The sequence below is a fragment of the Chaetodon trifascialis genome, chromosome 3 (assembly GCF_039877785.1).
Source record: "Chaetodon trifascialis isolate fChaTrf1 chromosome 3, fChaTrf1.hap1, whole genome shotgun sequence".
Lineage (NCBI taxonomy): Eukaryota > Metazoa > Chordata > Actinopteri > Chaetodontiformes > Chaetodontidae > Chaetodon > Chaetodon trifascialis.
Window position 1 is genome coordinate 15,384,072 of NC_092058.1, and position 21,541 is coordinate 15,405,612.

Below are 21,541 nucleotides of genomic sequence, written 5' to 3' on the forward strand. Positions count from 1 at the left end.
AAACAAAAATGCAAAATAAAAAAATGACCTCAAGCTCTTATATACAAGTAGCCACCGTGTTGACAGCGTTGTAGACATAAGCAGACATAGTATGTACCTGTGTGCCAAATTTAATACACTTTTCCCTTTGAATTGTATTCAAAACCACTGTTTTTCATGTTTTAACCACTTTGTATCCTAATACACGAAACAGTTCTGAACAAACAACTCCATGTTTTCTCTCACTATAAATCCATACATAATTTCTACCTCTGTTTTTGATAAGATTGTATACTTTGCCTTACATTCGTGTAAATATTACTGTAATTTATTAACCATCAGAGATTTTGTCATACCATTTATACTGTAGTAACTCTACCTGTCACATCTCTGTTGCATATACCATGATAGAGGATGCATACCACCCACTCCTGATCGAAATCAGATTTTAGGATAAATTTGTACCCAGTTTGACCATCTAAAAAGACAAAGAAAAAAAAAAGCTAAAAAATGGGATCAAGTCCCAGTTACTGTTTTGTGATGGACTTGTATGAGACACCTTGCAAGAGGCTGTCCTTGTACAGATCTGAATTCATGTCTGTTGTTAATAAATGGTGCTGGGATGTGAAAACTAACACATGCACACTCTCTCACACAAGGAAAAAAAATAAGGACAGCTGTGAAGTATTACAAATGATCTCATGTTACTTTATTCACTCACAGCAGGACATGAACGCATTCTAACTCAAGATGTTTGGCACAGTATTTAGAGATTGTACACCAGATTGGATTGCCCTTCACAAAATGGTACAAATACATACTGTATGCAGACGTCAAAGCAAAACTAGATGGTGGGATGATTTAGTCAAGTGGAAAAATTTTGTTCAGTAAAGTTTTATTTTCCTGTGTCCCTAGCAAATACAGGACAAGTCTGAACAGACTGCTGTTTTCGACGTACTCAAAGCCATTTCATTAGTTGTATTGCTGTTTAAATGCTGCCGGCATACAGACTGACAGACTCAATCACAGACAACCTTGAACAAAAACATAACACAGTAAACTACTGTATAATAATAAATGTAGGTTATCAGTACTTTTGGTTCAGTGCATCCTCGCAGAGGTTTACAAGACATGTTAATTGCAGAGCCACAGTAGATTGTGCTTCAATTCAGTCATAACAGGATGTGTATGTCATATTATGTGGCTGAAAATAACTATTGTTGACAACGAGTGACTATGACTGTGAGATTAGATATGGTCATCATGGATGTTAAATGCAGGCCATTTTATAAATTTAGCCGTGCATCTTGGATTCAATTTAGCGTTAGTGACGCGAGTGAGTGCGGTAGGAGTATGTGTGTTGCGTCGTGGGGCTCATGATGTTTTCTGTGATATATGCCACCAGCAAGCAGATGATGACCAGCATCACGCAAATAGCTCCCCCCACGGTTGTCATGGCAATCACAATGTCCTGCATCCCAAACGGCGGCAGGGTAAACTCTACACAGTCCTGCTGCTCTACTCTCTGAGCTGGATTGGAGCGGGCCAGGGTGCGCAGGCAGATGCGGTAGGGGATGTTCTCATGCAGCTCAGTCAAGAGAAAGTCCCTGCAGCCAGATCCAAGATGGACACCAGCACACTCAAACTGAGTATAGCTTCCATTCCACCAACAGCTCAACTCATAGCCTCCACGTCTGTGGCGTCGGCCACTGAAAACAGCGCCTGATTTTAGAGTTTCCTGTCTTGTTAAATTTGTCCCTGGATCCCCATTGCTCTTCTGACCAGCTGCAGTCTCTTTTGCCTTTATGTGTCGGCTGGTCATTGTGGAATCCCCCTCATGGGTCCACTGTAACAGGACACTGCCATTGATGAGAATATTTGCCACCAGATTCCCCAAAGACACCACTGTCCTGCAGTCTCCCTTATGACACTTGTAGTCAGGCAGTGTCTGTCGAAAACACAGCTGCCCCCCAATGCCTCCCTCAATCACACGGTAGGCACACAATGGTGACGCCCCTTCCTCTGGGCCCCAGCTTGGTGCCCTGCCAGACCTCTCAGATATCACAGTAGAAATATTGCCTCTGCTGGTGTTGAAAGAGAAGCCATTTGCATGGCCTGTTACCTCTTTAAGCTTTGGTGATGGCCTACTTTCGTGGCTGTGATTGCCATAGTTGGAACTGATATTAGTCTGTTTTAGCCAGTTTTGGGGTGTCCCCAAATTATGCCTGCCTCTCACCTCCGACGGAGATGATGTTGGTGATGCTGAGCTGCTGCCATGAGATCTGCTGGACCCAGCTGTGATGCAGAGCAGGAGTGCCGACAAGGCGAGCAGTGATGGTCCTTGTTGGCTTCTCATCTCACTCCCTCTCGTCGAATTATGTCCTCTCACAGTGGATCAGATGAGCGATGGTACAAGGCGGGCTGGTGTCTGCCATAGGATCAGCTCTGCCTCAGTGCACACAGACAAAATCCGTGTGAAACCGTATAACGCGTCCATTGGCGAGAGGAACTGGTATGCATCTGCGACAGAAATAATATTTAATCATGCGGGCATGCGGTCAGTAAGAGATTCGAGTATGACCTTGCATATGATGAGCTTTCAGGACGACGTTCATAAAGCCTGAACGGTGAAACGTCACCTCAGCGCAGCTTCACTCATTGGCATTTTTAAAAATCACTTACTTGTTTCGGTGGGACACGGGGACCCGGCTATCGTGCCATCAGATTTGCTTTCTTCTTCCTGTCTGGCTTGACGTAAAGGCTTTGATGCCCGCTGTGTGAGAGTGCACGTGGAGAAGCGCGCGCCGCGAGTGCTTGGGAGCGTGGGTGCGTGCACAAAATATTTGTAGTCATCAGCGGTCGGTTTGTGAGTCATCATCCCACACAGCGCTTCAGTAACGCATACTGAAGCGCAGTATGTCAATAACGCATACAACAACCAGAGTGCTGACAACGCTGACGGATGGAGGAGTTTATGGAACCTGCATCCCACCTGTGCTGCTCACCTGCAGCTCTCCCACGTCCAAGCGCGGTCCACCAGATCAGAGCTGATGGCCTGCCTGTGTAAATAACATCTACAGCAATACACAAAAACAGTTTCCTATAAAACAAAACATCTTTTTTATAATGTTCTATTAGAATGAAGATTATAGAAGAGTCCCAATGGGTCAAATGTCTTTGAAGTAATGTTGGTTAGATTAGACAGGTCAGGTAAAAATGTCAAATCAATATTAATCTTTGATAATCATGAGTTTTGGTCGTTTTGGTTATTGATTCAAAATGGAAAAATCAACATAATATGTACTGATTTAGATCAAAATGTACTCAAAATTACATTTCAATATATAAAAACTGTCCATGAATTAAAAAACAAAAAACTGGCATACTTGAATGCCTAAGATAGAGTTCAAATTCAGAAAACACAATTCAGATTCATATAGCCAGTGAAAAAATACTGCATTACCCTGTCACTGCTGATCAGTCTTAATTAAAACAACAACACAATATGATGAAGTCAACAAATCCTTGCAGTTATTGCAAGGTTTACTCATTTTTTGTAGGAGGTGTTTAGTTTTTTGTGACATGATGTCTCTTAAATGAACAAAAGAATGTCGCAATAATAAATAATCTCAAGCACAATGGAACATCATTGTTCTCAACCTTACATTCAATTAAGCAGGTCTTAACTGAGATTGTTCAGAGCAATAATTCCAGAGAGACAAGCATGTCAACCCGGTAAACAATTAGTATCATGGGAGAGTATGAATGGTTGACTAATAGGACAAAAAAATGCTGCATCAGTGGCACTGACTTAGCTTCACCTGTGCCTCAGAGGTTGCATAGGATAATTGGTTAAATCTGTGTGATCTGCAGTTAATGATATATCCATTGGTCAGACACTAGCTATTAAGCTATGGGACATTAAGAATTGTTACTAAAGAATAAATGTGCAGATCACTGGTCCTTCACAATATGCATTTCTCTAACAGAGTTAAGTGATGGTTACCATGAATAATTTTTAAAAAAAGCACAGCAAATAACAGTAACTTACACCTGTTGATGAGATCGTTCAGGTCACGGTGCTCAGTGACATGGAAGGAAAACATGGAAAGTGCCTGCCTTTGCATGTACACTCAAAGCATCAACATATTAGATTAAATTGACCTTGAGCCTGGTCAGCAAACACCAAAACTCTTGTGTGACAAATCTATTTGTTTGTCTGTGTGTGCATATATAAAACACCATGAGGACCAGAGGCAGGGATAGTGGTGCATGGGCAGCGTCTCAAAGAGCAAAGTATGTCGCCATGCAGAGGATGATGCCATGTCAGAGGTCCTCACTGTAGACGCTATTTTGTTTGGGCTCTTGGTTTTCTCTGGCATCCTGGGGAACATCTTGGTCATCCATGTGGTAAGATGATATGTGGAATATTTTATTGGTGAATTTGACCAGAGTGTTTTAGGTTGCTTTGTTCTCAGTCTGTCTTGCTTGTGCTCTCAGGTGTTTCAGTCAGCCATTGAGAGTCCATCTCGGAGACTCCCCGCCTCTGACACTATTCTGGTGCACCTGTCACTGGCCAACCTGTTGACCTCACTATTCCGCACAGTGCCCATCTTTGTGTCAGACCTGGGCTTGAATGTGTCTTTGTCTCCGGGCTGGTGCCGAGTCTTCATGCTATTGTGGGTGTGGTGGCGAGCTGTGGGCTGTTGGGTGACTCTAGCACTTAGCATCTTCCATTGCACGACCCTGAGGCGACAGCATGTGAGCTTTGGACCTCTTGCACAGCATAGGGAGAGGCGGCGGGTTTGGATTGTTCTGGGGCTGGTGTGGGGGGCAAACCTTGTCTTCTCAATTCCAGCTCTGGTCTACAGTACCCACGTTCATGGCAACTCCACCGTGGAGCTGATGGTGATCAGCTGCACCACCAGGCCTCTGCTGGGCTGTATCTGGGAGTTCCCCTCCATCCAGCAGGGCTCAGCCTTTGCCTCCACCTCGCTGGCACTTAATGAGGTGTTGCCACTGGTGCTGATGGTTTTCACCAACCTGGCCACGCTTCATGCTCTGGCAAAACACATCCGAGCTGTTACCTCAGGTGGAGATTCGGGTACAACCCATGGGGAGCTGGACAAACATGTTTCCACTGAACGCAAAGCAGCTCATGTAATCATGTCGCTAGTGTCGCTCTTTGTGGTCTGCTGGGCGCTACAGGTTGCTGCAGTGACGTATTACAACCATGATGGGGGACACCATGCTGAAGGGTTGCTGACTGTGGCCCACTTCTCTGCCTCACTGTTTGTAGGATTCAGTCCGATGGTGGTGGCCCTGGGACATGGCAAGCTGAGGAGGAGAATCATGGGCATGATACTGGGGTGGTCTAAATTTCTCAAATGTGACAGTGAGGACCCTGAAGAGGAAGGTAAATCCCCAAAGACTAAAGGAAAGAAGGGAAAACAAACCATTTTTATCATTCAACAGGAGAGTAAGGTCATAAAAGTGAAGGGGAAAGTTAAAGCAAACAAATGATGAAAGCAATGTGTAACTGCTTTGATGCTAAATTACTGAAGAAATACTGAAATTTATGCCCAATAAGCATGGACGCATCATCCATTTGAATCCAGATGCATTGTCTGGACAGAACTGTTGTGAAGTATTATTTTGGCTTATTTTGAAATAGCCCTGCAATCGGCTGGCGACCGGTTCAGGGTGTACCCCGCCTCTCGCCCATTGTAGCTGGGATAGGCTCCAGCCCCCTGCAACCCCGAAAGGGATAGGCGGTATAGATAATGGATGGATGGATATTTTGAAATATTTCAATCCATTTGATGCAAGTCAAACTGAGACACTGTATGTCAGCTCCATCAGAAATCATTACAGTATAATCATGCAGGTAATTTTCTTTTAGCATTGAAATCATTTTATTCAGTCCAATGTGTCGTCTTGGTTGTTTCAATTGTAATCTCTTGAGTTTTCTTTTGTTTGCACTGTCTGTGCTATTTGTTTAAGCCAATATCACATACAATGTCTCAATAGACTTTACAAGTCCACAATAAAAACAGCTCAAAGGCAGTCTAATCGCTAATACGTCAAAGGTTCCAAAATAGCAGCACATAGGGAAAAAAAACTTGAGGGAAGCAACACAGTGAAAGTTTGATATTAGGTCAAAAAGTATAATGTTATCAGAAGTTGTCCATTATGGTTAATCACTATATTAACTGTTGTGCACCTGTGTTTAATCACTCATGTTGTTTATAAGGATCTACAAACAGAAACTCTAATATTTCATAATGTGGGCCAGAGACAACTGTCTTATGATATTTCTTCCTGAGATATAGTTTAAATGTTCTTTTATTGTGTTACACATAGGCTGACAAAACATGAAATGTTTAGCAGGAAGCCATCATGGTAACTAATAACGATTAAAACTGTAGATGTTGTTGATAACCCTTTGTAAGCTTTAGGTAATCCATTAACAACACTGCTTCAGAGGACAACAAACACAAGCCTTTGATTCCAAATCACATCCATTCTACACTAAACCCATACAGCAAAATGTTAAACCCAGATATTGATAGGCAAACTAATGAAAACATACTGCACCATCTGTATGAATCAGTTTTGATGGTTTTGGTACTGATTTTTATTTTCTTTTTTTCTTTGGACCATTTGTTTTAGACTGTAAAATAAAGGCATCAGACCATCTATCAGCCCTGACTACATAAAGAATGTGTTTCGCTGGGTCGTGTAGCACAAATTCTTTTATCCTTAATTACTTTTGAAAAATTAGCTTTTTCATTGAGTCCATCAGTCCAACTCCAGAAAGAGTGAGTGACATCTTTTATTCATACCTGTAACCATCAACTTCCTTTTAATGTTTTTCAGGGCAGTTGATGCAGATTATTTCTAATTAGCAGTATTGTGTGAGCTGCACCTCCACTGCTTCAGCATAGAGTACTGTCAGTCAGGGGATCTGTCAGTGAGCGAGCGTAGACTTGAGGAAAGAACGCAACCGCCGGTGGCCAACTGCCAGAACAGCAGGTGACATGGCGATGAAGATAATGTTGGCAAAACGAGCGATGACCAGAAGAAACTCAGCTGAGGAACCACGGTTGTAGTTGAAATAGTTGACAGAGATAATGCTGGTTCCCCAGGATGCAATGAAGAGCATTATGAGAGCGAGAATCACCTGGAGAAATGCACAGTGCAATGAATTAGGGATTGAAAGCTGATCAGATACTGAGATTTGATGAAATATGTTCACATTGTCTCCATTAAAGATGCTGCGAAAAGAGTTAATATCCATGATTGTACCATAAATCAATCTAGAGTAAACATTTTAATCTACTACTCATCTACATGATGTAAGTGGCTTCAGTGAACTCTTTATAACCGCAAAGCTTCAGTCACCCTCCTCTTCCTTACCTTGGCTGCTCGTCTCTCAGCAGGCACTCGTTTTATCACAGGGGCGTCTTGCACTGAACTCCTCATCCTCCCGTGGGTGTAGAGCGTGTAAAGGGAGCCCAGGTTGGTAAAGGCCATTAGGATTATGGGAATTGTTTCATGGATCACCATAGATGTAGTGGCATAGGCGAGGCCACTGTAACTGGAGGGAAAGTTCCACACACAGCCCAGCAGGGGGCGTGTTGTGCTGCTCACCAGCATCAGGGTCTGAGAAAGGAGCAGGAAGATGGAGGAGCCAGAACAGACAGAAAAGAGGGTGGAACATTACACTGAGCAATTTAGACAAAATTTCTTCATTAGAAAAGCGGACATCTATCTTTTACACTTACAATAATGCAATCTAATCTGATTTAATTGAGTCAAAACTCAAATGCAGGACCTCAAGTGATGTGTACTACACTGTGGTACTGCCAGTTTACATGATTGTAGTACTTTCTGCACCGCTTGTCAAGAGAGGAAATGATGCTGTGAAAAGTTTGAATTTCCTTTGTATCAATAGGAAACATTACTATAAATTCAGCACGTTTATGAGGTTGGTAGAACATACTGTGTGTTTATATGCAGTACATTATATCCAGTATTAAACATCAACTCTTTGCTGTTTTAGGGATTTTACTTGTAATTTACCCATCACAAAATGTTTTTCTAAACTTTAAAGGACCACATCTGTGTTTTTGTAAGTTTTACTACTTTAAATACAAAGGTAACATTTTTACTGACCATTTTCTTTTCTTTTTTCCCCCGTTGCAGACATCTGTTGGTTTGCATTTATTTTATGCAATGAGATATTCAGTTATCAGACTCTTGAGATTTGTTTGAATTTTAAAATCAAGTCTACACTATTTTTTTATTTATCAATTTTTAGATTATTGCTATCCTTAGTTTCATTAATGCAGCTTATTATTATACTCTGTGCTAAATATCCTGCTAACACAAATGTCATTTCATTCACACATTTAAGTTAATGCAGCCTCCTGTTGCATCAGGCCCTCACCTCTGTGCTGTTCTCATTCCCACTAGTAGAAAAGATATGAGCAGGAATGGAGTAAATAAAGTTGAGAAGCCAGATGAGACCCAGACTTAGCAGTAGTGTCTTAGGAGCGCCCCGGGGCCCATTAAGGTTCCCGATAGTGGGAACCACACGCCTCAATGTCTGGAGGTGGAAGGCACTAAGGAAGAGTGTTGACCACACGTTGACCGATCGCAGCCACACCCAGACACCCATGAGGAACTGACACCACTCTCTGGAAGAGTACAGCTGTAAAAGAAATCGGCGGTTGGATACTTATCTCCTGGAGATACAAAGAGGCCTCTTTCTTCAGCCTAACATCTAATTCACCCCCTGTCTTCCTAGACATAACTCATGTCAAAAATCTACACTTTGGTTGACTGACTGGCAATCTTAAAAACTGTTGCTATTTAACACCACATACCTGGAGTCCCGTGTCTGAGATGACAAGCAACGCGTTCCTCACCAGAGACACCAGCAGGTTCGACAATGCCATGTTAATGATAATGATGTCCGAGTTACGTCCCCCGCCACGGTCCTTTACTACACTCTTACCAATCACTCCGACCACAGTGGCGTTACCCATGATGCCCAGCAACACCAGGATAATGTAAAAGGCAGTTTGTGCAGGGGACACAGAGACACGCAGCCCCATCCCCACAAGCTCCGTGTCTCTGGCCTCCTCCATGAGGCTGTTCATTGCGGCCATTGTCTTAAAGACCTTGTCAGTGAAGCAGTTTTAACAGATATAAAGTCTTAAAGCTTGCTTCATTTTCTGTTTAATATCCGCCAGATGAATACAATTCAGCCTTCATTCTCCAGCCTGTTGCCAACAAGTCAGACATCAGTGTAATCACCCGCTGGTCTTTGCAGGTGCAGTTAGCTAACCTAAGACACTCCTTCTTGGGGCCAGTAGAATAAGGCGATTCTACCTGTGTCACGGTAAAACACTGACAGCAGAGGTGTCTGAGCTACGATCTGCTAAGACAATCCCTGTTAGGCCTGTAGAAAGCATAAAAGCAACACTGTGTTTTATGCCTTTGGGAGCTTGAGGTGCAAGTTAATGAAACACAGGAGATTAATCAGTTTCCCTGAATGAAATGTGCTTCCTTTGCAACTTCATTTGTTAGCCCATCATCATCCTGGGGGAAGTGGAAGCCTTTTTGTTTCCGTGCATTTATGTTCTTGATGGAGAAAAACAAAACAAAACAATGATAGCCCTTTAATCTTGTTTGGACTTTATGTCACCATGCCACAAGTGGGCTCCAATAGGCCTGGAAACCTACTAACCCTTGTTCCTTTCCTAAAAGAAATCAGTTTACCTTCAAATCACTTTTGTAGTAGTAATTCAGGTTGTGTTCCCCCCTCATTGAGCGTTCACAAACAACGAAGGTCCCAACTCAAATCGGTCAATAACATAAGAAACAAGCCTGTTTTTTACACAAATACAACATTCAAAATTGGCCAAATTTCCACTAACACTGGATATGCTGTCATTAAAATTGATAAGGGCTTATCTAGCCAAACGTATGAGTCTTGCTTGGGGTGCGAGAGGTCCAGCAGTCATGTCCCATACGAGCCCCCATTTGTCACAAACTGTTTTTTTTTGGGGATTATTTCAAGGGGGGAGTTCACACAAGCGATATTTAACAAACATCAAATACTTAAACTAAAATAGTAACAGATACCACACACCTGGGTGTTCACCTCAACCACAAACTGGACTGGACAAGCCACCCCCTGCATGAGACGGTGGGGGGCTTAAGTAGCTCCTTCAGTAGCAGACTGCTGCATCCAATGTGTCAGACCGAACGGTACCTCAGGTCCTTCATCCCAACGGCTGTCAGACTGTTTAACGCCAGTATCCTGTAATGTAGCACTGTGTTGATGCTGTGTTTCCTCAATTCTACATTATAAACCGACTGTTTTTTTTTGTGTTTTTTTTTGCATTAGTTATTCACACTAATAATGGCTCACATCCATTACATCTAGTGCATTTTTTACTGTGTAAAAGTACAAACACTGTATTTACTATCCATTTTTCTGACTCATGCAATTCAATGTCCTTATGCGATAGTTATGGTTATGCAACAGTATTTCTCCAGTGCAATTCAACATATGGCATTGGTAGATCATAAACATGGCAAGTCGTTTTATAATCTGTACATAATGTACATATGCATGGTTGATTTTTTATTTTTTATCCAGTATCCTTTTTATCTTTGATCCTTCTATGCCTATGTGTTTGCCTATTTTTTAATACTGGCTGGCTGTAACAACTTAATTTTCTTGGCGTGGGATAGAAAAAGTTTTATCTGATCTTATCTTATAAACAACAGGGTGTGGAGATCAGTTGCATCAGCCATTAAAGCAATGCATGGATGTGTGCTGTGCAGAGGTATGTATGTAAACACACCAATGTCTTCACTAATATTTATAATTATACAACAGATGACGTCAGCTGGTACATTAATTCAAACTAACTGTAAGTAACTGTAAGTTTGTCTAAAACCTACTTGTTGAATAATAAAATTTAATCTCTAATAATCCAAAATGATCCATTTATGAACACATGAAAGGAAGGCATGAAGTTTACCATTTAGTTTGCAATTTGTGAATACAGCCAATAGCCACTAGATGGCCCCATAAACAACCAAATACCAGAAAACCAGTGAGGACATCCATCCACCCATTGTCTATACCCAACTATCCCTTTTGGGGTTGCGGGGGGGCTGGAGCCTATCCCAGCTGTCATTGAGCGAAAGGGTACACCCTGCACCGGTCACCAGTCGATTGCAGGGCAACATACACAGACGAACAACCATTCACGCTCACACTCACACCTAAGGACAATTTTAGAGTCACCAATTAACCTAAGGAGCATGTTTTTGGTCTGTGGGAGGAAGCCGGAGTGAAGAGAGTGAGAGAACCCACGCATGCACGTGAAGAACATGCAAACTTCACACAGAAAGGCCCTGCTCGACCTGGGGATCGAACCAGTGACCTTCTTCCTGTGAGGCATGCGCACTACCTGCTGCACCACCGTGCCGCACCCAGTGAGGACAATGCATGTTAAATGGTATTTTTTCATTTATTCAGAAATATATAAAATCAAATGCTTATGGACACCATGCAAACGTCTTTCATAGATATATTCTTTCTCTTGCCCTTTGCGCAGAGGAACATTGGACCAGACAAGTCTGGCGATAAATTCAGTAGTACATAAATACAAAACAAGGACATTTACATTTATATATTCACAGTACATATTCACTGTAAGAATTTGATACTTATGAGCATTGCACAGAAACAGGAAGCTGATCCAGTGTGGCATTTACTCTTATCTGAAGAGCCAGATAACATGAAATGCAACAATCATCGTCATGCTTTACAAGCACAACATGCTCTCTGCATTTTCTCGCTGACAGCAATGCCGACTGTGATTGTGTGTGAGTTTACTGTGTCTGGTCAGTGTGGCATCTGACACAATGGCTAAATGTCCGTCACGTGTGAAACCAAGAGGAAAATTGATGGAACCTGTCTGTTCAGGCAAAAAAATACACCTTTTTCGGAATCATTCATGATCGGCTTCAAAATCAAGCCACTTGAAACTGTCGATATAATGAACAATACACAAAGGCCACAAATGGTACAGGACGAGCAGACATTTGGTCCTTATAAATAATAAAAATGATTCCAAACTATTTGCCAGCATGCATGAATACAGGATTGTTTTTCATTGGCCAATTAACTCCACCATGGTTTGTTGCCTGCAGCCGTGAAATGGATTTTGAAAAATAATTTTGAGAACTTTACTGTATTAATAAATTTGGATAATTTTCACAAATGAACACTGCTTTTCTGTGTTTCAAAGAAGGAACCAGTGTCAGACAGAGCAAGCGCTAAACTAATCTGAGAAAAACATTACCAGGCAAGGTCATACTCCTCTAACTTGGCATTTAAAGCCTCTTTAGCCTCAGGCTAATATTAGACTGGAAAAGGTAGAAGTAATTGATGCTCATGTCAGATCATCACTTTTTCAGCCTTTTAAATGAATAATGACATGAAAAGAAATGCAATTCAACCTGATTATCAGGCTCCTGTAGTTTAGCTACTCAGGTCGCAGTTTATCAGCACTTGTATTTCTACTTGCATTGCATTAGCTTTAGCTCTACATTTCATATTGAAGCTGCTGTGTGATTTATTACCCCACAGACTTAAAATAAGCAGTTTTCATATGATTTCAAGTAAATATACCTGTATCTATGTAACAGTACAATTTAAGAGTAGCCTGATATAATACACTGTTAATCCTAATAATAAATAATGATTGTTGACACAACAGTTCCTCACACAAACAGTGAAGTTACCTGTGTACTCTTAACTGAACAAATGTGTGAGCTTTCCTGCAAATTTGGTGATTTTCATTTGCGGTAGAAAAAAAATTCTGCCATATTTGTTGAACCATTGTGAGGACAGAGGGCTGGGATTGTGTGATAAAGCCTTTTCTGTCATTTCAACATGAAAACTTTAACTTAAAATAATAATTTTGAAGAATTTCAATTTAAATAACACAATGGTGGTTGAGCCCGTGGCCCACTGGTGAGAGACCTTGCATTTGCAGTATTATGAACTGGGTGTCTGTGGCAACATTCTTTTCCATCACTCAGCAGTGGTTGGTCCATCAGGGAGGGTAGGTAGAGCTAACATAACAGACTCGTTATTCTACTCATTTTTATTGTCTCTGGTAACATTACCAGTAAATGCTTACCATGGCTGAACAAAGGTTGATAACAGACAACCTTACAGATGATGAAACTTCAGTCAAAACAAGTGCAAAGCCAAAGACGTCAGACGGGTGATGCTGTTCGGATCTCTGCGCAGTGAGGTCCAACAACACACCTGCAATTATATCTTATCGCCAAAGGTGCTGCCAAAGAGGACGAAACATAGATCTTCAAGATTGTTAGAAATAATACTCAGTCCTGCACAAGGTATCTAGTGCACACAGCACTTAACATGCTCGATTTCACCTTTATTTTTTGCTTCAGCTGCCTGATAGTTGCAGACTCTGGTGGTTGTTAACCCCACTGGCTGGAATCTATCAGAGAGAACAGACAGAGATGGGACATTATGCTTCCTCTAATGAACCAAACCTACTATTTATGAACATAATTGCAGAAACTGAGAAAAAAAGCAGATACTAATATTCAGCTCAGCCAACCTGTGTGTCTCTCTGCAGTGCAGCAAATCCCGTCTCCTCGGCCAGAGCTGTAGACCGGGGACACACACACTCGACTGCTCGGTGCGAGGTGTGTGAGCTGCGTTGAATGAGAGGTAGGAGGCAGGTAGACAGAGGAGATGGAGGGCTTCGAAGAGGAGCTGAGTGAATTTTCTCTCTCCCAGCTCAGCCAGTAGCCTTTCAAGCCTTCCTGATGGGCCTGCCACGCCACCCGCACCTCCTGACGCTGCACCGGGGTCAGCTGAAGGTCGGCTAGGGTAGGCAGAACTGCAAAAGGAAGAAAAACTTAGAGAAGAGATTTCAGTGGCCTGGTCTAGTGAAACTCATACATCATCAAATGAGTAATTCACAAAATAACTCTAAAGGTCAGCTTTCAATAAAGAGAAATAAACAGAACAAATTAAACACTTTGACCAAAGACAACTAAATTATCTTGAAGGAGGAACAACTAGAAGACACAAACTCACACTTATGCACACAGACATGGTGGTCAAACATCAAACTGAAAGCATACCCTCTTGAGTGCATGCCCTCACAGACATGGCTCTTTCTTTTCCATTCACATGCAGAGCGCTGACTGTGACCAGGTACTGAGTGCCCGGCTCCAGGCTGGTCAGTAAGGTGGAGTTCTGCCGGCTGTGTAACATCACGGTCTGGACATGTCCACTAGGAATAGTTCCGTACTCCACCGTATATCTCTGCACTCGAGTCGGCTGCAGGGGACCCCAGCTCACACGGACCTGACGAGGGCCAGAGTCTGACACGGAGACCACTGCAGGGCTTAAAACATCTGAGGGGAGTGCAGGCAGAGGGGGGCAAAGACAAAGATGATATGAGGACTACCATCAGCAAAAGAAGGTGAACAATAGTGGAATTAGCACCTGTTGTACAAATCAAGGGTTGTGTGTGTTGTTGCAAATGAAATACACTTAACACAAACTTTAAATGCACAGGAAACAGTAAATGGCTCCCTCCAGTTTGGAAAGTTAAACATCTACAATTCTCTGAAAACTGAGATAAGAAGATTATAAAAAATGATTGAAACTTAATGGACCTTTTGCTGAGATTGTTTTGTCAACTATTTCTCTCAAGTTCTTCCAGTCTTTTTTGCCATAAGTGCGTTACAGGATTCTAAAAGCACTTGTATTTAAAGGTGGAAATCCCCATCAAATCCTCTCACCAGGAAGCGTGGTGAAGTTAACAGACAATGTGTTGAACAGCATCTGGTTGGACTCTGGGCGGAGGGAAGCTGTGTAGGTGGTATCAGGGTGCAGGTTGGTCAGCTCTACCCAGCTGGAGTCCCCTGGGAGAACGCGTTTGGTCTCAGGGTCCCTTTTTCCCACAGAGTTATACTGGAGTTCATAGTAACCTCTGCCTGCCTTCAGAACAGGACGCCACTGCAGCACAGCACTGTGGGAAGTTAAGTCAACCACGTGCAGCCGTTCTGCACGAATGATTTCTATAGACAAGAGGAAAGAGAGAGGCAAAGCGACATAAAATATACAGACTGAAGTGAATAAAGTGCCATAATTACTTTTTCTTCTTCCACTGTGCTAATCCTCATATTTCAAACACACACACACACATACTGATGATGGCCTCCTTCAGGTCCTCCGTTATGATTTCAATGTTATCTATATCCACAGAGTAGAGGTGAGACTCCAGAGGTGGTGTCACTGCACGTTGTAACACCTGGTAGTTGCCATGTACCGTAGACACAGCTAACACAGAAACTCCCTCCGCCTTCAGCTCAGACATCAGCTTGTCCACATCTCCAGGCTGCACACCATCTGTCAGCCACAGCAGTATCCTTGGCACGTTCTCCGCTGTCTTGGTGAGAAGCTGCTGGGCCACCCTGAGCGCCGCCTCGGTATTGGTGTCTCCCTGCAGCTGGCTGACAGTCCGCAGAGCTTTCTGCAGACTTTCCTGATTGTTGTGGACTTCAAGGCCAAACTCCAGGTGAGGGTTTGTCCCCACCTGCAGCAGCCCGACTCTTACGTGCCCACGGCCCAAGGAGAAGGGGCGAAGCAGCTCGGCGGTGAAGAGCAACATGCGTGAGAACTCGTAGTTTGCAACACTTCCTGAAGAGTCCAGTAGGATCAGAATATCCCCTTCACAGCAGTTTAACACTGTGCACAACAGGACGAAAAAAACAAGATGGTCATTTCAGTATGTGGGTGTGGAGCTCATTTCATTGGTGTTTTCATCGACAGGTTAAATAGTTATCATTTATCACATTTATGCCATCATACAGCATTCAAACCTGCTTGACGTGATTTTTTTTAGCCACTTCGGGGCAACGGAAATAGTTCAGCACAACTTTCACATATTATCACCTCCAATGTTGATATACTGTATTTATGAGCAATGGTGCTTATTTACACATGACTTATACATCCACGAAATAAAGAGCAACAAAAGCATATTCACTCTCCTTTTAGCTCTTTAGCTGCTAAATGCTGCACGTTCTTCATCAGCTAGTTACTAAGTTTGTCTGCTGAGTGAAGCTGGCTCGGCTGCAGACCGATCATTGTGTTTTTAGAGCTTTTGGCTTTCTGCCTACCGGGACTGAAAACAGTGCCACAGTAAAGCTGTGGGCCAGAAAACTAAAACAATTAGCTGAAAACGCTCCACCGAACTGAGGGAAACTGCAGAGTCAGGCTTCTCTGTGGGCTCCTCACGACAAGCGGCCACTTTTGAAATACACTTTGGTGTATGTGAAAAGTTCATTTGATCCATAAATAAATTGGTAATAGCAGCTTTAAAATAGAGCTTCAATTTCCCCCTTTTCAAACACTGGATCAAGGCACAGACGGGCAAGTAATTAATGGTTAATGTGGAATTCTCATAAAACATGGTGATGAATCATTCCATCATGACTACATTAATATCTCAGTCATATAAAAAAGGGTCACTGATTTAAGGTTTCTTTGGCAAGACTGATCTTATTAATGCCACCGATGCCATCAGTGTCCTTGGGGAAGCAGTAATATAAAGAATGAAAGGCAGTAACAGGTATATGAGGTGTCCTGTTGCATGCACAACACTGATATCCTGAGAACAATCTGCTGCGCTGCTCACACTCTATCAAAACATGTCAGAAAATATTGCATTGAGAAAACTTTCAATGGAGCTACAGCAGAGAATTTATGATAGCGAGAATTCAATAGAATTGAGTTGATTCATCATATGAAACTGGAGTGAGATTTACATTGTGATAAAAACAGTAACAAAAAAAACAGCTTAGAGAGGAAAAGAGAGAGCACATCCCTCATCTGGGGATCTCTCCAAAGAATGAACACAATCAGGTTTTCTCCATCTTCACCTTTCATCATTTCTCAGAGGCAGTTATGTTCCAGCTCGTCCTCAAAAAATTGTCTTGGTGAAATCATTTTCAATGAAAAGAATCAATTCTGCCTACAAGCACCATCCTGCACGATCAGATATGTGTCCAATATATTTGGTGACTCACTTATCTGTTCCTCCTGGAAACCACTCCGCGCACTCTGCATGTGGTTTTTATTACATTTGGGGCCTATTCATGAAATATTGGTCTTACATCACCTTTTATAAATGACTAATACACTGACCTTAGTTCTTATAATAATTTGGATTGGATTGGATCAGATCAAATAATAGTATTACAAGAAATACAAATATTAAATAATGAAGCTGAACAATATCCAAAAAATATATATTTTCCATTAGTTTGACACGTTTTGTGATGTCACACTTTTAGTGGAAATGATCATTTTTGCTTAATGGTTTCCAAAAAATATAAAAATGATGATGATGCTATTTTTGCTGGGGTCTGTACCAAACAAACAAGTTCCCTCACGGCTGGACAAAATGATTTATAGGCCTGAGTATTTCACCACAATGCTTCATTTATAATGGTATGTTGTGACACATTTAACCTTTATTAAAAAAAAAACTGTAGCTCCTGCGATTTAGATATTGCACTGGGCCATACTGGGATTTCGATAATACTTCAATTAGTTGCTCATCCCTAATGTGTGTGCTGTATGACACACATAGAGTCTTTCCTCATAGTCCCCTTCGTAATATAGACATCTGCTTTATTGGCTCACTTCTTACATATCATTCACACTTCTCTGTATTTTCCATTTGCAGCTCCTCTGCAGAAAACACCCTTTATTTCACTGCAGCAATGGTCTATAATCATTAAACTTTTATAGCGAGGCAGAAAATAAAGCAGCAGGAAAATAAACTGGTGGAGAGGAAATGAGGGAGAACAGCACAATCAGACGAAGAGGTGTCAGCCAACATCTTCATGAAACACAGATAACTAGAGTTACAGAACTTACAGAGCATCAAGAATGTGAAAGCTCTGAGGAAATACATGGTGGCAAAGGGGAGAAGCTGAAAGGGGTAACGAGGCAGAGAACACAGAAATGAGACAGAGAGATGAGGGGAGATAGCTGGATTAGAGTTGTTGACGGAGATGTAGAGTAATTGCTCCATCTTTGCATTCCTCACAGCAAAAGTGCATGTGAATATGTATATGCATGTGAGAGACAGAGTGAGATTTGAGCATGTCATCTGTCATTTATCTGGTTTCAAGCAGTGCCAAGGCCATATGTTATAGTGCAGAGCTGCACAGATGAATGAAAAATATGTTAATGCTTCCTGTGAAGTTTGCTGAGAGCACTATCAACATGCACTGGCATCAAACAGACAGATGGTAGACTATCCCGTCCGTGTTGGATCAAAATCAACACAGCCTACTTCTAAACTCTTGATCATCAGAAACATTTTATACATAAACTGTATGTGGCTCGGCTGCCTTTTTAAATGTTTGCAGATTTCCAGCAGAAAAGTGAAACCGCAAATTAATTAAAAATTCCACACATTCCGTGTGGGCTTCCTTTTTTGGGGGGGGGGGGGGGGGGGATCTCTAACTTAGCCAATAACTCAAAAATATTTACTTTTAATTAGCTGTGGCCACCTGTATTTACCACAACCTTTTCTATGTCAGCATGGAGGACAAAGCTCCTACTGTCCTTAAAGACACAGTGATGGACTGTTTCTCAAGAAGAATGCAACATGAACAATGAGGAGCTCACCTGCATTACTCAGCTAATGCAGAGGATTCAGCTTTAGTTTAGCACTGCATGTGTCAGCACCAATTTTGTCTGATCTCTTCAGCCCCCTTTCTAAGTCTTTATGACATGACATGGCTGAATACTGTATCCTTGTATATATGAACTATATCCTTGTATATAGATATCTTCCATTTCTTATTAATCACGGGAAGTACTACATGCTTGTAAAAGTGGTATAATGTCTTCTGTAGCTCTGCAGGGGCGCTGCCAGGTCAGAGAAAATAGCCCAGATGATGTCACTGTGATGTCATCAGGGTTATCCCACCTTGGGCTCGGAGACTACAACGTTCCAGCAGAATGCTTGAGTTATGAACTGAGGATGAGAGGTGAGAGGATTCAGGGTTTTTGGACTTTTTTGGTCCCACACTGTAAGACCTAAAGGTTAGGATATCTCAACTTCCGCTGCAACCATTTTTACACCTCCTTCTTATTCTTAGTGAGTCTCTGAACTGCAGTGTCCAGAGCTGGTGGACACGGCCTTTACTTGCATATGTTTCTGTAAGTTGTTTGAGGTCAAGTTTGGCTGTGGTATGTCATACTTTGGAACAGATGATGTTTTCCATAGCTTGTTACAGTTAATACACCCTGATAATTTGTTCCATAGTAAGTCACAAAAACAACTTCAGTCCAGTTCAGCCACCTGGCTGCTTTTCCAGTTTAAACCTATGAAAGAAACCTGCACCAGCAGTGGTCCACAAAGTATCCTTTAATTAAGTGAAAGTGTCACATTTTCTAAGATTAATCCATTAGAAGTCATAGTCCTGCATTCAAAATCCTTGAAAGTATTGAACTATTATGGTACTGAATGTATCAAAAGAAAAAGTACTCATTATGCAGAAAAATGCCCCTGTAAGTGTTACATATTATACTAAGGTGAATTATTATTACTAATACTATATTCTTCTTCTTCTTCCTCCAGTCCAAGTCCAAGTACTTCAAAAGCTGCACTGAAGTACAAAGTAAATGTTCTGTGATCCAATAAAGAAACAGAAAACATTCTGTTCATATTGCAGCCTATAAAAGTTATTTACACCCACTGGGATTATTACAGACCATTTTATTGATTAGATCATAAACCATATAAGAAGACACACCCATTGCATTTCCTGAATTAAAAATAATGAAACAGTCTTATGCAATGTACCACCACACAATAACGCTGTCCATGTGACAACTTGTTCAAACCAGCCTGTCTGCGGAAATGATCCCGGCCTGTTGCTACAGATTAGAAATGTCAGTGATCGTTGGCTCGCATTGCCTTCTGCCAACCTGTGGCGTACTGTGCATAAACTCACCCAACATTTATTCACAGCAAGCTTTTAGACACTTTACTCACTATAAGGGGACAGTTTTGTGAGTGTGTGCCTTAACTGTAACAAGTCTCAACTCTCAGCCCAGACTCCATTTACAAAAAATCAAATTTTCCTCATACACCCCCGAAGAGAAAGGACAGCGCAACTTGTCAGCTTTGTATTCATGTATCATGTCTGTGTTTGGCTCACGTTTCATTCGGCCCTATACCTGTACCTGTTCTATTCATATCTGTAGTGTACCTTACGTTATCAACTCACCTGTGGCAGGTACAGGAATTTGCATGTTGCTCCACTGCAACATCGCCCAGAGAAGAACACAGCGAAGTAAAAATGTCTTCATCCTTTCTGAGCACCATTCAAAAAACTATGAATTTGATCAGAAACAGCACAGACAGGTGAAATAATCAACACCAGCTCTTCCGTCAGCGGCTCCCATCGCACAGATAGCTGTCTCTAATGGTCCAGGCTGTCTTATTGCGCACCTCTGTCGCCTCTTTAGCGGAGTTTCAGTTTCAGTCATCCAGACTTTTCCTCAGCAAACACCTGCGTCATGCGTGCTCCTCATGCAGTACAGTATGTTTGCGCAGTGCACTTATTTCCTGTAATGTTAGAATAGTGCTCTCCCAGTCCGTTAAATGGTCTCACTTTCAAGTCCAGATTACTCCTCCTCCTCCTCTGGCTGGTGAGCCAGGAAATAAAATCATTGTCAACTTTTGCGGTAATGTGGTCGTTGATGGGACTTTTAAGGACAAATGCTTTATTGATGCTGGCTGTTTCTCTGCTTCCTCCTGTACTGTTATTCTGCAGTCCAGGGATCACCACACTCACTGGACATGGACACCCATGAGAAAGACTTTGTGTCCCAAAGGAAAACAGAAAATCTCATAATAATGATGCCAGAAGTGTATGTCTGCTGTGGCTGCAAGAAGAATGATCTCATCAGTTTTCCCCACACATTATCTTGTGCTGGAAGGATTACAGTGAAAGTGATCTGACCTTCATTTTCTCTGGGGACACCCTTGAAGCCCCTCAGGCTGACCACAAAACTGGACCCCACTTTGGGAAACAGTAACAGGGCAAGACACTCATTTGGATCAAGCAGCGGCAATGGAAAACCGTTCAGCCGTTCCATTAGAAAGGATTATAGTAAATACCACAGCTGCCACTTATCAGTAAGATAGCCTGGATCAAGTGCAGTCTATTCACATGCATTTATTGCATTTGATTATGATGGGACCCATGTCTCTGCCTCCCCTCGGTGTGTGTTTATGTGTCACTAGATAAAGAAAAAAGGCTTAACAAATAGAGGGCACTGATTACAGTAAGTGTGCCCTCTTGATATGAGAGTCCTGCATGTGCCCGCTGCTAAAATGTAGTGCCTGTTACTTCAGTGGAAATAATCTGGATAATCAGT

General features: G+C 42.0%; 4 protein-coding genes across 4 annotated transcripts; 1 reads left to right on the plus strand and 3 right to left on the minus strand.

The window, feature by feature from the left end:
* Nucleotides 1–666: 666 nt before the first annotated feature.
* On the minus strand, nt 667–2,921 carry fndc10 (fibronectin type III domain containing 10). The gene is made up of 2 exons (XM_070958272.1): nt 2,662–2,921; nt 667–2,499 (listed from the first exon to the last, which is right to left on the minus strand). The coding sequence occupies exon 2, from the start codon at nt 2,333–2,335 to the stop codon at nt 1,304–1,306; it is 1,032 nt and encodes a 343-aa protein (XP_070814373.1). The 5' UTR covers nt 2,336–2,499; nt 2,662–2,921; the 3' UTR covers nt 667–1,303.
* Nucleotides 2,922–4,302: 1,381 nt separating this feature from the next.
* Nucleotides 4,303–5,502, plus strand: ora4 (olfactory receptor class A related 4). Its single transcript, XM_070959510.1, has 2 exons — nt 4,303–4,389; nt 4,480–5,502. Exons 1-2 carry the CDS (start codon nt 4,303–4,305, stop codon nt 5,500–5,502), a joined length of 1,110 nt encoding a protein of 369 aa, XP_070815611.1.
* Nucleotides 5,503–6,949: 1,447 nt separating this feature from the next.
* LOC139329249 (olfactory receptor class A-like protein 4) lies at nt 6,950–9,146 on the minus strand. The gene is made up of 4 exons (XM_070959446.1): nt 8,871–9,146; nt 8,432–8,695; nt 7,399–7,644; nt 6,950–7,162 (listed from the first exon to the last, which is right to left on the minus strand). Exons 1-4 carry the CDS (start codon nt 9,144–9,146, stop codon nt 6,950–6,952), a joined length of 999 nt encoding a protein of 332 aa, XP_070815547.1.
* A 3,755-nt stretch (nt 9,147–12,901) lies between these two features.
* Nucleotides 12,902–20,597, minus strand: LOC139329241 (von Willebrand factor A domain-containing protein 1-like). The gene is made up of 6 exons (XM_070959435.1): nt 20,386–20,597; nt 15,278–15,817; nt 14,869–15,147; nt 14,203–14,478; nt 13,671–13,955; nt 12,902–13,547 (listed from the first exon to the last, which is right to left on the minus strand). Exons 1-6 carry the CDS (start codon nt 20,465–20,467, stop codon nt 13,528–13,530), a joined length of 1,482 nt encoding a protein of 493 aa, XP_070815536.1. The 5' UTR covers nt 20,468–20,597; the 3' UTR covers nt 12,902–13,527.
* Between the last annotated feature and the right edge of the window lie 944 nt (nt 20,598–21,541).